The sequence below is a fragment of the Labeo rohita genome, chromosome 9, assembly GCF_022985175.1.
Source record: "Labeo rohita strain BAU-BD-2019 chromosome 9, IGBB_LRoh.1.0, whole genome shotgun sequence".
In the NCBI taxonomy this organism is placed as follows: domain Eukaryota; kingdom Metazoa; phylum Chordata; class Actinopteri; order Cypriniformes; family Cyprinidae; genus Labeo; species Labeo rohita.
In genome coordinates this window covers 36,926,284-36,944,848 of record NC_066877.1, presented here as the reverse complement: position 1 = coordinate 36,944,848, position 18,565 = coordinate 36,926,284, and the positions used below count along the sequence as shown (strand labels likewise).

At 29.6% G+C, this 18,565-nt stretch overlaps 1 protein-coding gene across 1 annotated transcript in view; it reads right to left on the bottom strand.

Moving 5' to 3' along the window:
* Window positions 1-18,565, bottom strand: part of nlgn4xb (neuroligin 4 X-linked b) — a 38,819-nt gene that overhangs the window by 13,564 nt on the left and 6,690 nt on the right. Inside the window, exons 2-3 of the mRNA XM_051119782.1 lie at window positions 11,721-12,371; window positions 4,534-4,686 (exon numbers count right to left, since the gene is read on the bottom strand). Of these exons, the coding sequence (XP_050975739.1) occupies window positions 4,534-4,686; window positions 11,721-12,138 (571 nt within the window). The 5' untranslated portion in view covers window positions 12,139-12,371. The remainder of the gene's footprint in view (window positions 1-4,533; window positions 4,687-11,720; window positions 12,372-18,565) is intronic.

The window sequence follows — 18,565 nt, the reverse complement described above, 5'->3', positions numbered from 1 at the left end:
CACAATATTCAATTTTTTAAATGCACCTGTATATATATAAGTTTTAATGTTCAATTTCAAGAAGCAAAAATTTCTTGAGCAGCAAATCAACACATTAGAATGATTTCTGAATGATCATGTGACTTTGAAGACTGGAGTAACGATGCTGAAAATTCAGCTTTGATCACTGAAATAAATTACATTTTAACACATATTCACATAGAAACAGTTATTTTAAATTGCAATAATGTTTCACAATTTTTACAGTATTTTTGATCATATAAATGCAGCCTTGCTGAGCAGAAGAGACTTCTTTCCTAAATCGTTGCATGCACAAACTCAAATTTTAGACTGGTCAGATGGATATGGCTGCAGGATATATCTCTTCCAAAGCCTTAAAGAACCTTGTCTCATGTTTTAAGCTTCAGTAGTTCAGAGATATCCACAGATTCAGAGCATTTTTATGGGCAAAACGATCCAGCAGGGACGCTGCAGCAGATCAAGGCTGGAGGTCTGAGGAGAAACGACACCAGACAAAGCGACATAAAGACTTCTCGTCTTCTGCCGGCAGCGTCTGAAGCGTCTGTTTGAACGAGCTCTCGTATCCCTGCTGCAGCGTCTGATCCTTTCAGATAGAAATTCAGCTGACATTTTATGTAATCTCAAGGCTAAATATTTCTGTCATAAAGACAGACTTAAGAGAATGATCTGCTCAGAAGATGTTGGCGATTGCAGATAACAGAGCCCATTTGAAGGCTGAAAGTTCATTACATCCTCAGGTCATTGTAAGAGACTGTTTTTCATCCCTTTCTTTTCATCTTTCCTATGTTATATTATCTACAAATGCTGCTTTGGAGCAAAACCGAATGTAGCATAACTGAATTGAACTGATCCTGAATTTAACTAAAATACAGTTTAAAAGTTCTTCTGCTCATGAAGGCTGCATTTAGTTGATCAAAAATACAGTAAAAACTGTGAAATATTATTAGCATTTAAAACAGCTGTTTTCTATGTGAATATCTGTTAAACTTTATTTTATATTATAGTTAATGGTTATTATTTCAAGTAACATTTTTTCTTATGTATTTTTTTTTTTTAAATCAGCTTTGATCACAGCAATAAATCATATTTGAACATATATTCACATAGAAAACAGCTATTTTAAAAATACTAATAATATTTCACAATTGTTACATATTTTTGTTTGACTATGAAATATATTTTATATTTTATTGTAATTATTATTTTAATTTAAAGTAACAAAAATCCATTTTATGTTTTTAAAATATAAAAAATATATGTACATATTTTATTTTATTTTAGTTAATGGTTATTTTATTTCAAATAACATTTTCTCTTATGTTTTTGAAAAAAAAAAAAAGCTTTTCTTTTACTCACAGTACATATTTTATGTTTTTAGTTTGATTATGAAATATATTTTATATTTAATTTTAAATAGCTATTAAATAATTTAATATTTCACAATTTTTACAATATTTTTGGTCAAATAAATCCACTTTAAAAGACATTAAAATTGAAAATGACCAGTATTTTTGCATATAAGCTCATTAAATCTCAAAATGTAATGAAAGCTGTAAAAGCTTTTCTTTTATTCACATTACATAAGGGACGACGTTAGAAAGCATTCACATGTTCATTAAAGGGTCCTTCATTCACTTTCATAATGAAGGTTACTGGCAATTACAAGTTTCATAATTCTCTTTCTTTGAACAGAAGAACACGGTGAGGATTTGAAAGCTTATTAAAACACAAAGAAAACTCATAAACACAAACACAAAGCAGCTCTCGGACTCAAACGTGTTTTAATTTGCCGTCTAAATGTGCAGATTTATTCATTCATTTTGAATCCACGCATCCAGTTTATATTATTTACACAGTATGTTTGGTGCACAGCAATTTATTTCTGTTTTTGAGTCTATTTTTCTGCCGTTAGTGAGTTTTGAATGGGGTGACCTTGGTGAATTCAGCAAATCGTCAGGCTGTTACGGCTTTCTTTCTCATCAAGATATTGAAGCAATTTGTTCTGAAGGTTCTGAGGTTCTTGGCACTGAATTAGAGATGAAAAAGGCCACTTTCAACAACATCTTTCTTTTAAGAAGAAGGAGAAGAAGAGAGCAGTTTCTTTTCTCGGTGGGGAATTAGATCCAAACACTGAATCCAAACGCATCCCAATGGCCTTCAGATTCAGACCCAATGCACTTTTGGTTATTATGATCAGATCTTTTGTACAAAATGGTGTGATGTTCTGAACAAGGCTTCTCCTTTTCCTTAGAGTCCTCATTATTATCAGAACGAGCTGGATGGAAAAGACGTCTCAAATACTCAATTATTTTGCATTGCCAAATATTGTCTGAAAATACACTACCAGTTAAAAGTTTATAATAATTAAGATTAATAATAATCAGAAATGTTTATAATCAGCAAATCAGCATATTACAATGATTTCTGAAGGATCATGTGACACTGAAGACTGGAGTAATGATGCTGAAAATTCAGCTTTGATCACAGAAATCAATTACATTTTAACACATATTCACATAGAGAATGGCTATTTTAAACTTTAATATTATTTTATATTTTTTACTTTTTTACTGTATTTTTGATTGAATAAATGCAGCCTTGGTGAGCAGAAGGTGAAAGTATTAATATTAATATTTTGAATTTGAGTTTGTATTATTTGTTTTCATTTTAATTTTAGTAACAATTGTAGTAAATTTTCTGTGTTTTTGTCAGTTTTATTACATTTTTATTTAAATATATCTATATGGTTTTATTAATTTTTCTTTTAGTTATTTTAATACATCAAGTTTAGAAACGGGAAAAGGATATATATATATATTGAAATATATATATAATTAATTACAAAAAATAAATTAATATTTTAAAAACATGAAACTGATTTGTTTTATTTTAAATTAAAATATTAACTAAAATAAAATATAAAATATATTTCACAGTCAAACTAAAAACGTGAAATATGTACTGCTTTTTTTCAAAAACCTAAGAAAAATGTTACTTGAAATAAAATAACCATTAACTAAAATGTAAAATGAAATATAAAAAATAAACTATATATATATATATATATATATATAAAATATTTTAACATGAAATTAATTTTTGTTACTTTAAAATAACATAATAATGACAATAAAATACAAAATATATTTCATAGTCAAACTAAAACATGAAATATGTTTTTGTTACTTGAAATAAATAAACCAAAATAAATAAAAGAACTAATACAAAAATTAAAACTAAAATTTAACTATTATATAAAATATTATAAATATGCTATAATTAAAAAAAAAAAATATATATATATATATATATATATATACATATACATATATATATATATATATATACACACACACACACACACACACACATATATATATATATATATACACTACCGTTCAAAAGTTTGGGGTCAGTAAGACTTGTAATAGTCTTTAAAGAAGTCTCTTATGCTCATCAAGGCTGCATTTATTTGATTAAAAATATACAAAAAAAAAAACAGTAATATTGCAAAATGTTTTTACAGTATAAAATAATGTTTTTTATTTTAACATACTTTAAAATAGAATTTATTCCTGTGATGAAAAGCTGAATTTTTATCAGCTGTTACTCCAGTCTTAAGTGTCACATGATCCTTCAGAAATCGTTCTAATATGCGGATTTATTATTAGAATTATCAATGTTGGATAATATCAACAGTTGTGCGGCCAAATATTTTTTGGAACCTGTAATTTTTTTTTCAGGATTCTTTCATGAATAACAAGTTTAAAAAGTACAGTGTTTATTCAAAATATAAATATTTTATAACAATGTAAATTATTTATTATTAACTTTTAATAAACTTTTAATTATTAACTTAATACATCCTTGGTGAATAAAAGTATTAATTTCTTAAAAAAAAAAAAAAAATGCACTGACCCCAAACTTTTGAACAGTAGTGTATATATATATATATATAATGAATATAAAAATATTAATAAAAACTATATATACTAAAATAACACTGATTTTAATATGTTGGTTTGCTGCTCAAATTTTATTTTATGTTTTCTTGTTTTCACTTTAAATTTAGTTAAAGTTTTAGTAATTTTTTGTGTATCGATTATTTAAAACCAAACCAAATGATTTTTTTTTCTTTGGCAACTACTTAAAAATAAAATAAAATAAAATAATGCATTTTATTTCAGTTATCATTTATTTATTTTAAGTAACATTTTTAATTTTAGGTTTTAGGTTTGCTGCTCAAGAAACTGTTCTGATTATTATCAGTGTTGAAAACAGTTGTGCTTCTAACTTTTGTGGAAACTGTCATACATTTTATTTTTCATGATTCACAGATGAATAGAAAAGAACAGCATTTATTTGAAACAGAAATCTTTTAGAACATTATAAACGTCTTTACTGTCACTTTTCATCAATTCAGTGCGTCCTTGATGAATAGAGGTTTTCAATTTTCTTTCACCAGTGGCGTAAATAAGATCCTCACGCATTAATACGTTTCGAGTGACTCACCTAACACTCCTAACCGGTAGTTAACGGTGACGACGATCACATTGCCGTAGCTGGCGAGGATGCTGCCGTCGATCATGTTCCCCGTTCCCTCGACGTACGAGCCGCCGTGAATGTAAACCATGACCGGCTTCAAGCCCGTGTCATCATGCGCATCTGAAAAACAACCAACAAACACAGTCTGTTAAGAGAACAGGCAGAAATAAAAACTCTGTTATTAAGTTGGCTTGAGAAAACCAACTTACTGCAATCCGACTTAAACTTACAGTTATTATTATTGTTATTATTATTATTATTCTGAGACTAAAATTTCGGACTCTCTCTTTTAGAGCTTTAACTCTACAAACTCCAAACTCAGCCCAGATCTTCAGACTGATCTGACGATTTTCTTAAAACTGACGAAAAACTGGGAAAAATCCCATAGACTTACATTGACGGAATGTTCAAATGAGCAACACTCTTCAAACTACAACTGACAAAACTCCCAGAATCCCTTGAGACTCAATCAAACTTCCCTTCTATGTACTGTATTTATAATCCATTCATACGCATTCAAACTAACTTGCTAATCATGCTAGGATCATGTTAACAACCTGCTAATAACTTGCTTATCATGCTAACAACATGGTGATCATGCTAGAAAAATGCCAGTCATGCTAAATCACGCTAGCAATGTGCTATTAACTTGCTAATCGTGCTAACAAAGCTAGTAACATGCTAATAACACCACAATAATGTTAACAACAAGCTAGTAACACGCTAATCATGTTAGAAAATGGCTAGAAACTTGGTAATCATGTTAGAATCATGCTAGCAATGTGCTAGTAACTTGGAAATCATGTTAACAACATGCCAGTAACTTGCTAATCATGCTAGAAACGTGCCAATCATGCTAAACCATGTTAGCAATGTGCTATTAACTTGATAATCATGCTAACAACATGTTAGTAAAATGCTAATCATGTTAGAAAAATGTTAGTAACTTGCTAATCATGCTAGAATCATGCTAACAACATGCTGGTAACATGTTAATAACCCCACAATAATGTTAACAACAAGCTAGTAACATGCTAATTATGTTATAAACATGTTAATCATACTAGAATCATGCTAGCAACTTGCCAATCATGCTAGAAACATGCTAGCAACATGCTAATCATGATAGAAACATGCTAGCAACATGCTAGTAACTTGTTAATCATGTTAAAACATGTTAGAAACATGCTAACAACTTGCTAGTCATGCTAGAAACATGCTAGCAACATGTTAGTAATATGCTAATTGTGACAGAAACATGCTAACAACATGCTAGTAACTTGCTAATCATGTTAGAAACATGCTAGCAACTTGCTAATCATGCTAGAAACAGGCTAGCAACATGCTAACCATGATAGAAACATGCTATCAACATGCTAGTAACTTGTTAATCATGTTAAAACATGCTAGAAACATGCTAATCATGTTAGAAACATGCTAACAACTTGCTAGTCATGCTAGAAACATGCTAGCAACATGTTAGTAATATACTGATTGTGACAGAAACATGCTAACAACATGCTAGTAACTTGCTAATCATGCTAGAAACATGCTAGCAACATGCTAATCATGATAGAAACATGCTAGCAACGTGCTAGTAACTTGGAAATCATGCTAACAACGTGCTAGTAATATTTTAATAACACCACAATAATGTTAACAACAAGCTAGTAACATGCTAGTTATGTTAGAAACATGCTAATCATACTAGAATCATGCTAGCAACATGCTAGTAACTTGCCAATCATGCTAGAAACATGCTAACAACTTGCTAGTCATGCTAGAAACATGCTATCAACATGTTAGTAATATGCTAATTGTGACAGAAACATGCTAACAACATGCTAGTAACTTGCTAATCATGTTAGAAACATGCTAGCAACATGTTAATATGACATAACCATGCTAGCAACATGTTAGTAACATGATAATCATACGAACAACATGCTAATCAGGTTAAAAACATGTTAGCAACATGCTAATCATGCTAGAAACATGCTATCTATCTGACAGACTGTATTGCCTTAAAAACATTCAAGATTTAAGCTTCAACACTATTTTAAACTTCAGACTATTTCAGACTGAAAAACATCAAACTTAAACTTTTTAAACGCATAAAACGTATACATTTTTCAAACTTTTTGGTCCGGCTTTCTCAAGCCAACTTTAAGTTTGTCTTAAACCTTTTAATCTAGTTTATTTATAGTGTTACTGTGATGAACAATTAAAAAATGACGGCATACGGGTTTGAAGGAACACTACCAAAATGTTTTTTTTCTGAACGGTTCCATTAATTCATCTCGTCTGTGTGCATTTAGAGGAAATGTATTCAAGTTTTTGTACTTAATAGAGTGGACTGAGGTCATTACTGGGCGTTTCCTCATGAGCTTTTAGCCGCTGGTGTTTTATATCACGTCCATTAAGTCATTATGGTCTCCATTAGGCAGAAGATTTAAAACAGAAAACACTGGAACGCTGTGGAAAACTGGGCTTTTTTATTCACTACTGAGGGCAGGACAAAACCCAGACAATTATGAAAAACTGCTGTTGTTTCCATTAAGTATGAAATATGAAACCGCATTTAATGAGAAAGAGGATGTTTACTGTTGTGATTTACTGTGTTTCCCCTGAGCATTAATAAAAGCTTCCAATGAAAACCCAGTTTGATCAAACCATTCTCATGTTAATTAAAATCAACTTAAGCAAAGATTATCTTCACATAAACAGCATTAAAGGAAACGTTTATATAACAGCTGGTGTGAATGTCTCCTCTTCATCATTTTTAACCTTGTAAAGCTACTGAATCATCATTTCTAAGGTCTCTAAATGATCAAAGGTTTTTTTAATCAAGCTTTTTTATTGTACACGTAAACATCCACTTTCAGCTGGTACTTTGTGCATTTTTGCTGTCAAATCTTGACCGATTTTTTTATCAAGTAAACGTAGATTTATATTATAAGCATCAGAATTTCATATAAATATCAGCATCTGCACCCAGTTGGATATTTTTGCTCAGTTTGAGTCTCTGCATAAAAATTAGATCCATTTTTTTCCCTCCATTTTCTCACTTGATCAGATCATATGAGCAATAAAAGACTGATGGATCAAATCTGAAAACAACAAAACATATTAGACACAGATTTTGTCTAAAGCTTATTTAACTGTTCCCTATAATAATAAATAAATAAACTGTTGCTTTATCAGTAATGATAAACAATGTCTGTTTTTAATTTTTAGTGAATTCGAAACATGCATAAAAAAACATCTTTAATGTGATCACTAAGTTGTAATAATTATATATAATACAGTACTTTACAAATGCTTTGTAGATATCAAAATCCTTCAGTTTACACAAACATCAATATAAATATTGAAAAAACAAAACAAAACAAACAACAAAAAAAAAAAAAAGTTTTTTAATTTACTTTCTTTCAAGTCCATCAACTAGCATGTGAATTTGTTAATTGTCTTCAAAGTCAGTGTTATTTTAATATCATTTAGGTACTATTACGGTTTTGGTTAATACTTTTCATTAGATTTTATTTTTATGTTTTTTGTTTTCACTTTAAATTTAGTTCAAGGTTTTTTTTTTTCATATTTGTAAATTTTATTACCTTTTAAATATCGGTTTTATTCAATTTAATTTATTATTTTTAGTTGTTATTTCCAGTTAAAGCAAATGAAAATTTTGCTTTGGTAACTACTTGAAAATTAAATTAAATTAAATTAAATTAAATTAAATTAAATTAAATTAAATTAAATTAAATTAAATTAAAATTACATGCAAGTAACCCCAAGACAAAACCTAATCCTAACCATATAGTAAAGCCAAATTAATATTACTCAGTACTTAAATGTACAATTACACTGTAAAAAGGATCCCTAAAATAAATAAAATAAAACATAAAATAAAATAAAATAAAATAAAATAAAATAAAATAAAATAAAATAAAATAATTAAATTAAAATTAAAATTAAAATTAAGTAACCTCAAGCCAAAACCTAAACCTAACCCTAATCATATGGTAAGTACAAGTATGGTAGTTAATTAATATTACTCAGTACTTAAATGTATTCTTAAACTGTAACAAAGACACCTAAAAATAATAAAATAAAATAAAATACATTTTATTTCAATTAGCACTGGTTTTATATTAAGTATTTAGCTTTAATTATTTATTTATTTTTTATGGCTTTAGTTTTATTTTCATGTTAGTTAACCATAATAACCCGAAAGGACCTAAAACCTGAGACACCGTGAACAGTGAACAAACCTTGCATGACCGACACTTTTGAGTCCTACATCTAATGTTTTGTTTTCCGCCTCTGTTCATCACGCGTTTCATTATGTTCTGCTCCTCGAGGCGATGCGTTGCGTTACTGATGAATCTACTAGAGCGTCACACTTTGGACATCAACTGCAAAAATCATAAATCCGTCTCCTTAGGGAACAAACAGCGTATTTAGTTTCTGTCTATATGAAAAACAAGCAGTGACACGCACAAATAAGATCATGGCAATCCCATGAATGCATGCATATAATGATGAAACGGCTCCGTTCCAACAGCTAGTGAGCTGCCTAAGTAGACAGCATGTTAAGGCGTCACAGACACGCTTCTGTTTTACATATTAAAGCAGTATTTTATCCATCCTTTGTCAAGGAGTCAATCCTATGTGAATCATAAGTATCATGAGTCTATCTGTAGCAACAGCCAAAAATACACTGTATGGGTCAAAATGATCAATTCTTCTTTTATGCCAAAAATCATTAGGATATTAAGTAAAGATCATCTTCCATGAAGATATTTTGTATATATTTTTATTTCCTACTGTAAATATATCAAAACTTAATTTTTGATTAGTAATATGCATTGCTAAGAACTTCATCTGAACAACTTTAAAGGTGATTTTCTCAATATTTGGATTTTTTTGCACCCTCAGATTCCAGATTTTCAAATAGTTGTATCTCATTCAAACCACACATCAATGGAAAGCTTATTTATTCAGCTTTTATAGGATGTACAAATATCAATTTCAAAAAAAAAATTTACCCTTATTTTGTAGTCCAGGGTCACATATTGCAAAAAGTCTGTGCAAGGATAAAGGATGAAAACTGCTGATCATAAATATAAGTCATTCAATTCCAAGAAACATGTATAAATAAAAATAACATAATTATATATTATATATATTTTTCTGAACTTTCTTTTTTTCGTAAGCATACACTGATTTGTTTTGCTTAAGACCTTTATACATAATTGAAAAATGGGCAGAACATTTCTGGACACTACCAGAATTTTGGACTTTCCAGGATTTTTTGGAAGCTTTTGGAAAATTTTGTGAATTTTTATAAACTTTTAGAAAGTTTATGGAAATTTTGTGAATTTTTATAAACTTTTAGAAAGTTTATGGAAATTTACTGGAAATTTTCCACCCCTTAGCAACCCTACAGAAATTGCATATTTCATAAATGAATACACTCAAATATCACTCAAATACTGAAAAAAAAAAAAAAAAAAAAAACACTACAACCATAAATAAATGCTTTTCTATTTACTTTCTTTCAAAAGTCCATCAACTAACATGTGGATTTGTTAATTGTCTTCAAAGTCAGTGTTATTTTAATGTAATTTAGTTACTATTATGGTTTTTGTTAATACTTTTGATAAGATTTTATTTTTGTTTTCTTGTTTTTACTTTAATTTTTTTTTTGTTAAAGTTTTAGTAATTTTTTGTTACAACCTTTTAAATATCAATATCAGTTTTATTCATTTTAATTTATTAGTTTTAATTATTATTTCAAGTTAAACCAAATGAAAATTTAACTTTGATAACTACTAAAACATAAAATTAAATAAATAAAATTAAATATAAAATAAAATAATCAAATCAAATCAAATCAAATAATAAAACTAGATAAAAAAGTTTGTCAAGACAAACTTCAAGTTGGCTTGAGAAAGCTGGACCAGGATCGTTTAAAGTAGTTTAAAAAGATTAAAATTTGAATGCAGTCTTTCAGATAAATAGATAATTCCCATGTTGTTAGTATGATTCTAGCATTATTAGCAAGTTGTTAACATGTTGCTAGTCTGTATCTAGCATGATTAGCATATTGTTAACATGTTTCTAGCTTGGTTAGCAAGTTCCTAGTGTGTTGCTAGCATGATTAAGTTGTTATGTTGCTAGTCTGTTTCTAGCATGATTAGCAGGTTGTTAACATGTTTTTAGCATGGTTAACAAGTTGTTACAGTGTTGCTAGCATGATTAGAAAGTTCCCAGCATGTTTTTAACATAATTAACAAGTTCCTAGCATGTTTGAACATAATTAGCAAGTTGCTAGCATGTTTCTAGCATGATTAGCAATTTTTACTAGCATGTTTCTAGCTTGATTAGCAAGTTCCTGGTGTGTTGCTAGCATGTTCATAGCATGATTAGCAGGTTGCTAGCTATTTAATAAAATAAAATAATAAAATAACACGTAAATTACCCCAAGCCAAACCCTAATCCTAACCCTAAGCATGTAGTAAGTACATGTAGTTAATTAATATTACTTAATATTACTTAAATGTATAATTACACTGTAACAAGGACACCTTAAAATAAAATAAAATCTGAAATGAAATTCATCAAATGAAAAAATATATATGTATGTATGTATATGTATATATAATGTTCAAAAGTTTGGGGTCACTATTTTTTTTTAAAGAAATTAATACTTCAATTAATACTTCGATCATTCATCAAGGAAGCATTACAGTCAGTAATGAAGTAAAGACACTTTCTGTTCATCTGAAAAATATAATGCATGATGGTTTCCACAAAAATATTCATCAGCACAACTGTTTTCAACATTGATAATAATCAGAAAAGCTTCTTGAGCAGCAAATCAGCATATTAGAATGATTTCTACAGAATCATGTGACGCTTAAGACTGGAGTAATGATGCTGAAAATTCAGCTTTGATCACAGAAATAAATTACAGTTTAACAGATGTTCAATAGAAAATGGTTATTTTAAATTGTGAAAATATTTCTAAATTTTACTGTATTTATGAAATAAATACAGACTTTGTGAGCAAAAGAAGCTTGTTTTAAAAACTGACCCCAAACGTTTGAACAGTGGTGTGTGTGTGTGTGTGTATTTTTACGCCGTACCTTCCTCTGTGGGCACGTAGACATTCAGGTACAGACAATCTTCGCTCTGCTCGTGCACGTACGTCGCGACCGTGTCCAGGTTTGCGGTAAACCACACCGGTAACATGTCGGTGAGCAGCAGCCGGTCCTCCAGATACTGCGGACACACCGGAGCGAACTGCGTGGCGTTCCTGATGCCGGGCCAGGACGCGGGCGGCTCCGGTGCCTGAAAGCGGCGCTCTCCGGTAGGGGGCATCGCATACGGGACGCCCAGATACTGCTCCACGGGGCCCAAGATCTCACTGGGCAGCGCCACCCTCAATCCACGCAGCTTCCCGTAGTTTGTGGTGACGGTGGTGAATTGTGCTTGCTGACAAATGACGAGCGTAACTCCCCAAACCACAGACACGATCTGAAGGATCATTCTGAGACAAAACATGGTGAAAGCAGTAGGAAGCAAAGGCGTAATCCTCACAAATGTGCAAGTGCAGATCTGTTAATCCAAAGCGAGAGCAAACGCGGCACGGATCCTCTTCAGGCGAGCTCCTTCCGTGGCTGATGTTGGGCTGGTTTGTCTGTCGGAGCGTCGGCCCTCGTGTTGACAGAGACGGTGCCTGCCATGTTTTAGAAACACGAGTATATCCTGATTTAATTCCAGTCAGATTGAGCCACCTGTGGGACAGAGAGGAGCACAATGAAATTATTATTTATACCAGAAATATACTCAATATGGCTGGGCAAGATTCACTGTAAATATGGGTTAAGGACAAAAAGGGTTTTCATGCATCAAAACAATAAACGTTTAATGTTTTCTGAGCCAAAAATAATGACTATCATACATTTTTACCATGATATAGAGAAAATGTTGTTTAGTGTAACAACAGTTCATGCAAGAAAAACTCTTGTCAAGAATATTTACATCCAGAATCATTAGATGACATTAAAAGACATTTAAAGATCACATTTCAGCACTCAGTTTATATAATAGTTTATATAATATATGTGTAGATAAATACACACACATAAAGTACATTTTTTCTGTGTATATGTATTTATATTTATATAACTGATGTTACATATAAATATTTTTAATATATAAACATAGATTTTTCTTAAATTAATACATGCATGTGTGTGTTCTTATATATATGTAATAAATATACACAGTACACACACATATATTATGTAAACAAAAAATAATATTTTTGACAGCAATCGTTTGACAGCACTATTTAATAAATAAATAAAAAAAACCCAGTATGTTAGTAAGTACAGGTCAGAATAAATATGTTTTTTCATTTTTAGATAATTATTTATCTTACGCTGAATGAAAATGGAACATTATTTCACCCACATTTTGACATTTTATTTTTTATTTTCATTTCTTTACAAACAGTAAAGTGTTTAATTTTACTATTTTTTTTACTATTGTATTTAATATGCTTTCTATGTATATAAAATCACTTTTGTAAATTTAATTTGATGTGGACACCAAAAAGCGATGTTTATATGCAGTATACATAAATAAATAATAGACATAAATCAGAATTTTGACTTCATATCTTGCAATTCTATTTTTTGTTTGCTTCCACCATGGAATAAAAAAATAAATAAATAAAAAAGTTAATTGTGACTTTATTTCATCATTCATGATTTGTATAATTTTGATAATTTTTGTTTGTAACTTATTTCAAAAACTGAAACTTTCATATATTCTAGATTCATTACATGTAAAGTAAAACATTTCTAAAGTGTTTGTTTTAATTTTGAAGATTAGAGCTTATAGCTCATGAAAGTCAAAAATCCAGTATCTCAAAACATTAGAATATTTCCTAAGATCAATCAAAAAATGGATTTGCAAAAAAACAGAAAAGTTCAAGTTCTTTAATGTATGTTCATTTATGCACTCAATACTTGGTGAGCAGCACAAATGACAGCATCAGTGAAGTGTGGCATGTGAGCGATCAGCCTGTGGCACTGCTGAGGCACTATTGAACCTTCAGATCATCTGTATATTGTTGGATCGACTGTTTCTCATCTTTCTCTTGAAATAGTTTCAGTTTTTTAACAAAGTTACAAACAAAAAATTTACTTTTTCATGATATTCAATTTTTTTGAGATGCACCTGTATACATAGTGTATATATAATATATGCAGCATAAAGAAAATAAACTGAACTCTGAGATATAAACTTAGAATTCTGTCTTTTTCAAAAGTTTACATCTTGCAATTCAGAATTTTTTTCCACCCCTGAATAAAAAAAAAAATTCAAAAACGTAATTGCAATTTTTTTTCTCATAGTTGAAAGTTTGTCTCAAAATTTTGCTTTTCAAAAAAGTCTGAATTGTGAAATATAATCGCGAAATTGCAAGAAAAAGTCCAGACTGTGAGATAGTTACTTTCTATTTCATTTTCTATAAATTCTCACTTCAACAATAATGTAGCATCTGTCTTTAAAAATAAATAAATAAATAAATAAATAAATAAAACTGAATCTGTGCTCTAAACCATTAAAGCTTTACAACAACTATAAAACATTAAAATCACCGCAATATTAACACACTGATCTTAGACCAGTCAGAATCAGTAAGTAAATATTGTAATGATTTTAATGTTTTTATTTCGCCTTTAAGTTTCATTATCTTTCCTTGTATAATGACTACTAAACTTCAAATGATAAAATGACTGAAAAACAAAATCTTTTCAAGTTCAGAGCAAATTCACAAATATACACAGATATACACTACCACTTCTTGAAAGAAACTAATAGTTTTATTAAGGAAGGATGCTTTGAAATGATCAAACTGATCAGTTATAAGTTTCCAAAGTATTTATATTTAAAATAAATGCTGTTCTTTTGAACTTTCTCTTCATCTGTGAATCCTAAAAAATAAAATGTACCACAGTTTCCACAAAAATATTGACTGTTTTCAACATTGGTAATAATCAGAAATGTTTGTTGAGCAGCAAATCAGCATATTAGAATGATTTCTGAAGGATCATGTGACACTGAAGACTGGAGTAATGATGCTGAAAATTCAGCTGCGCATCACAAAAATAAATTACATTTTAACATAGATTCACATACAAAGCAGTTATTTTAAGTTATAATATTATTTCAATTTTTTTACAGTATTTTTGAACAAATAAATGCAATCTTGGTGAGCAGAAGAGACACAAGATTAAGTTTATTTACTCTTATTTACTGTCATCTCATCTTTGTCTGATCAAAACGTCTTTAAACTGTAGAGACTCACTAAAAATGCTGTCTCTGGTTAATAAATATCATCTCTTTTAGTTAAAAACACCAACCAGGTTAAACTGTTAGCATCCTGTCTGAATGAAAACACAAATACGGTTGCTATAATATCTCAAAAAGCCCCTGCTAATTTGTCATGTGTCTCCTTTAGAATCTCAAACACCTTATCAGCGCATCAACCATCATTCACGAGAGACCCAAAAGCATCATTTAGCGTATCCGCCCCTGCATTTCAATGCATTCGTCACTCCTAAAACATCGCAATGTCTAACCGCAAAGCCAAACCATAATACTGAGATTCTAATGGCGTTTTTGTGCCGACGGAGCGGCTGTGAAAAACACACTCAGCTTTGTGTTTTCCATCCATTAAAATGAATGAAATGTTCAGTGGCTTCGCTGGCAGGGAGAAAAGTCCAGGCTCTCTAATAACGCGGGCCGTATAAATCTGGCACATTCATTCAGCAGTCATCTGAACGCTCAAAGCCATTAACAAAGCTGTCAGCCAGACATCTGCAGCGCTTAGCACATCTCATCTGTGGGTGTCCACTTACGTAATGTTGAGCAACACGGCCATTCACCACAAAAATATATTATTCATGAGGATCCTCGTCTCGTTTTACACTTTAAATGTCTAAACATCCTTACATAGCATGAAAGATTTATCTATAAACAAAACAGAATGAAATATTAAAGCTTGTTTTCAGAAACTCTACAAAAAAAATAAAAAATACAAAAAAATGCAAACACAAAATACACATATATTCCAGATGGACTCTGACAAAAAGGCTTAATATCAAATTTGCATCTCTGATAAATATTTTGCTGTATTATCTCAATATTTGTACAGGACAAAACGACAAAATAAATAGTGATTTTGGCAGTGTAAATAAGCAAAATAAGAGTAACTTTTGTTATAAATTACAGATTTGTGTATTTGCATTGCTGCTTAAAAACATTGCAATATTTGTAAGAATAAATAAGAATAAACTGTGTCTTTTTGCAGTGTAAAGCTGAAGCAAAATAAGAATAATTTCTATATATATATATATATATTTTTTTTTTAAATTACATAAAGTGTGAGTTGCGCATTTAATTTTTTTTTCAGTAAACCTATGTTGTATATAAAGACATTAAGCATAAACATGAGAAAACACATGAAATAAACATAAATGAAAATAAAATGCAAAGACAAAATAAACGTATATTCCGGATATTAAGAATAAACAAGTTGAAATAAACCTAATTTTAAAAAATGCAGTCAAAATAAAATTAAAATAAATAATAATAAATAATAATAATAAATAGTAAAAAAATAAATGAATAATATTATTTATTTATTTTTTACAAATTACATAAAGTGTGAGTAGTGAATCTGAATTGCTGAGAAAACAACAAGAGAAAACAAGTGAAATAAAACTAAATGAAAATAAAAGGCAAAGACAAAAAAAAACTTATATTCCAGATATTAAGCATAAACAAGCTGAAATAAACCTAATTAAAAAAAAAAAATACAAAGTCTAAATATTAAATTTGCTTCATACTTTTGGGATGTTGCAATATTTTTATAAGAATAAATATGAATAAATTGCCATGTTGCACTGTAAGCAAGTTAAAAGGAAATATGAGTAACTTCTATTTAAAAAAATAAAAAATAAAATAAAGTGTAAGCTGTGCATTTGAATTGCTGAATTGAAATAGGTTTTTTTTTGTTTGTTTTTTTAGTAAATCTATGTTGTATATAAAGACATTAAGCTTAAACAAGAGAAAGCATGTAAAATAAACCTAAATGAAAATAAAATGCTAAGGCAAAATAAACTTATATTCCAGATATTAAGCATAAACAAGCTGAAAAAAAAATGCAGTCAAAATATTAAATTATTAAATTTTGCATGTAAAGCTGAAGCAAAATAAGAATAATTTCATTTTTTTTTTGACAAATTACATAAAGTGTAAGTTCTGCATTTATTTATTTATTTTTTTTTTAGTAAATCTATGTGTATAAAGACATTGAGCATAAACAAGAGAAAACATGTGAAATAAACCTAAATAAAAATAAAATGCAAAGGAAAAATAAACTTATATTCCAGATATTAAGCATAAACAAGTTGAAATAAACCTAATTTAAAAAAAAATGCAAAGTCAAAATATTACATTTGCTTCTTACTTTAGGATGTTGCAATATTTATAAAAAAAAATGAATAAACTGTATATTTTTAGTGTAAACAAGCTGAAGTAAAATATGAGTAACTTCTACTTTTTACAAATTACATAAAGTGTGAGTCGTGCATTTGAATTGCTGATTTTTTCAGTAAATCTATGTTGTATATACAGACATTAAGCATAAACAAGAGAAAACAAGTGAAATAAAACTGAATTAAAATAAAATGCAAAGACAAAATAAACTTATATTGCAGATTCTCTGACAACAAGCCAAAAATATCAAATTTGCTTCTTGCTTTAAGTATGTTTAAATATTTGTACAGTACAAGAAGATGGAAGTAAAAACAAATAGTGACATTTTGCAGTGTGAACAAGCTGAAGCAAAAACTATTAATTTGTTATAAATTACACAAGGTTTAAGTTGTGCATTTGTACATTCTGCTTTTTCAGAGAATCTATCTTGATTATAAAGATGTTAAGCATAAATAAGTAATAAGTGAAATGAAAATGCTAAGAAAAAACACACTTATATTTCAGATAGATTTTCTGACAACAAGCCTTAATATTAAATTAGCTTCTTGCTTTAAGAATGTTTAGACATTTGTACAGACCAAAAACTAAAGTTGGACGTTTTTTTTTGTTTTTGTTTTTTTTGCAGAGCAAGCTAAATAAGAACATTAACTTTTAATTTGTTATAAATTGAATTAAGTTTGAGTTAGTTGTGCATTACGTAAGCAAGAGCATTACATAAACTACTACTGAGCTTACATGAATCAAATCAAGGCAGAATTAAAGGTGCTATAAATCGTGTCTCTGTTGGCTGGTGTCAGAAAGCATCAAGCTGTGTGGAAATTTAATTTTCAGGAATATAATATTCTAGGATTCAGGCACAACAAACACAAAACTTTTAATTAGTTTTTTACACAAAACCTTGACAATCACAACCACACTGTTCTTGGCAGGTTCGGACGTGTCGCTGTTTTCACATCGTTCTTTCTCAACTGGCTCAATCCCTACAAAACCAACAAGCTGCTTATTTACAGTCACAATTAAAACCAGCGCTTGTGCTAAAACAAACCTGTTCAGCTTTAACTAGAAAAGATTCCATCAGGTTGTTTGGTTCATGCAGTCCTGTCGATTATGGCGCTTGCAACACCAAGGTCATGGGTTTGATTCCCAGCGAATGTATAGCTTGAAAGTCACTTTGGATAAATGCATAAATGTAAATTTGTTTCAGTTGAGATGCAGAGATAAATTTGGGATTTGAATGTAAGAATAGCATCAGTTTTCATGACTTTTCCCAGTAATTTGTGATTAAAGCAATAGTTTAGCCAAAAATGAAAATGTGCTGACAATGTGCTCACCCTCAGTTCATCCAAGATTAGGATGAGTTTGTTCCTTCATCAGATTTGTAGAAATGTGTCATTCCATCACTGTCTCACCAATA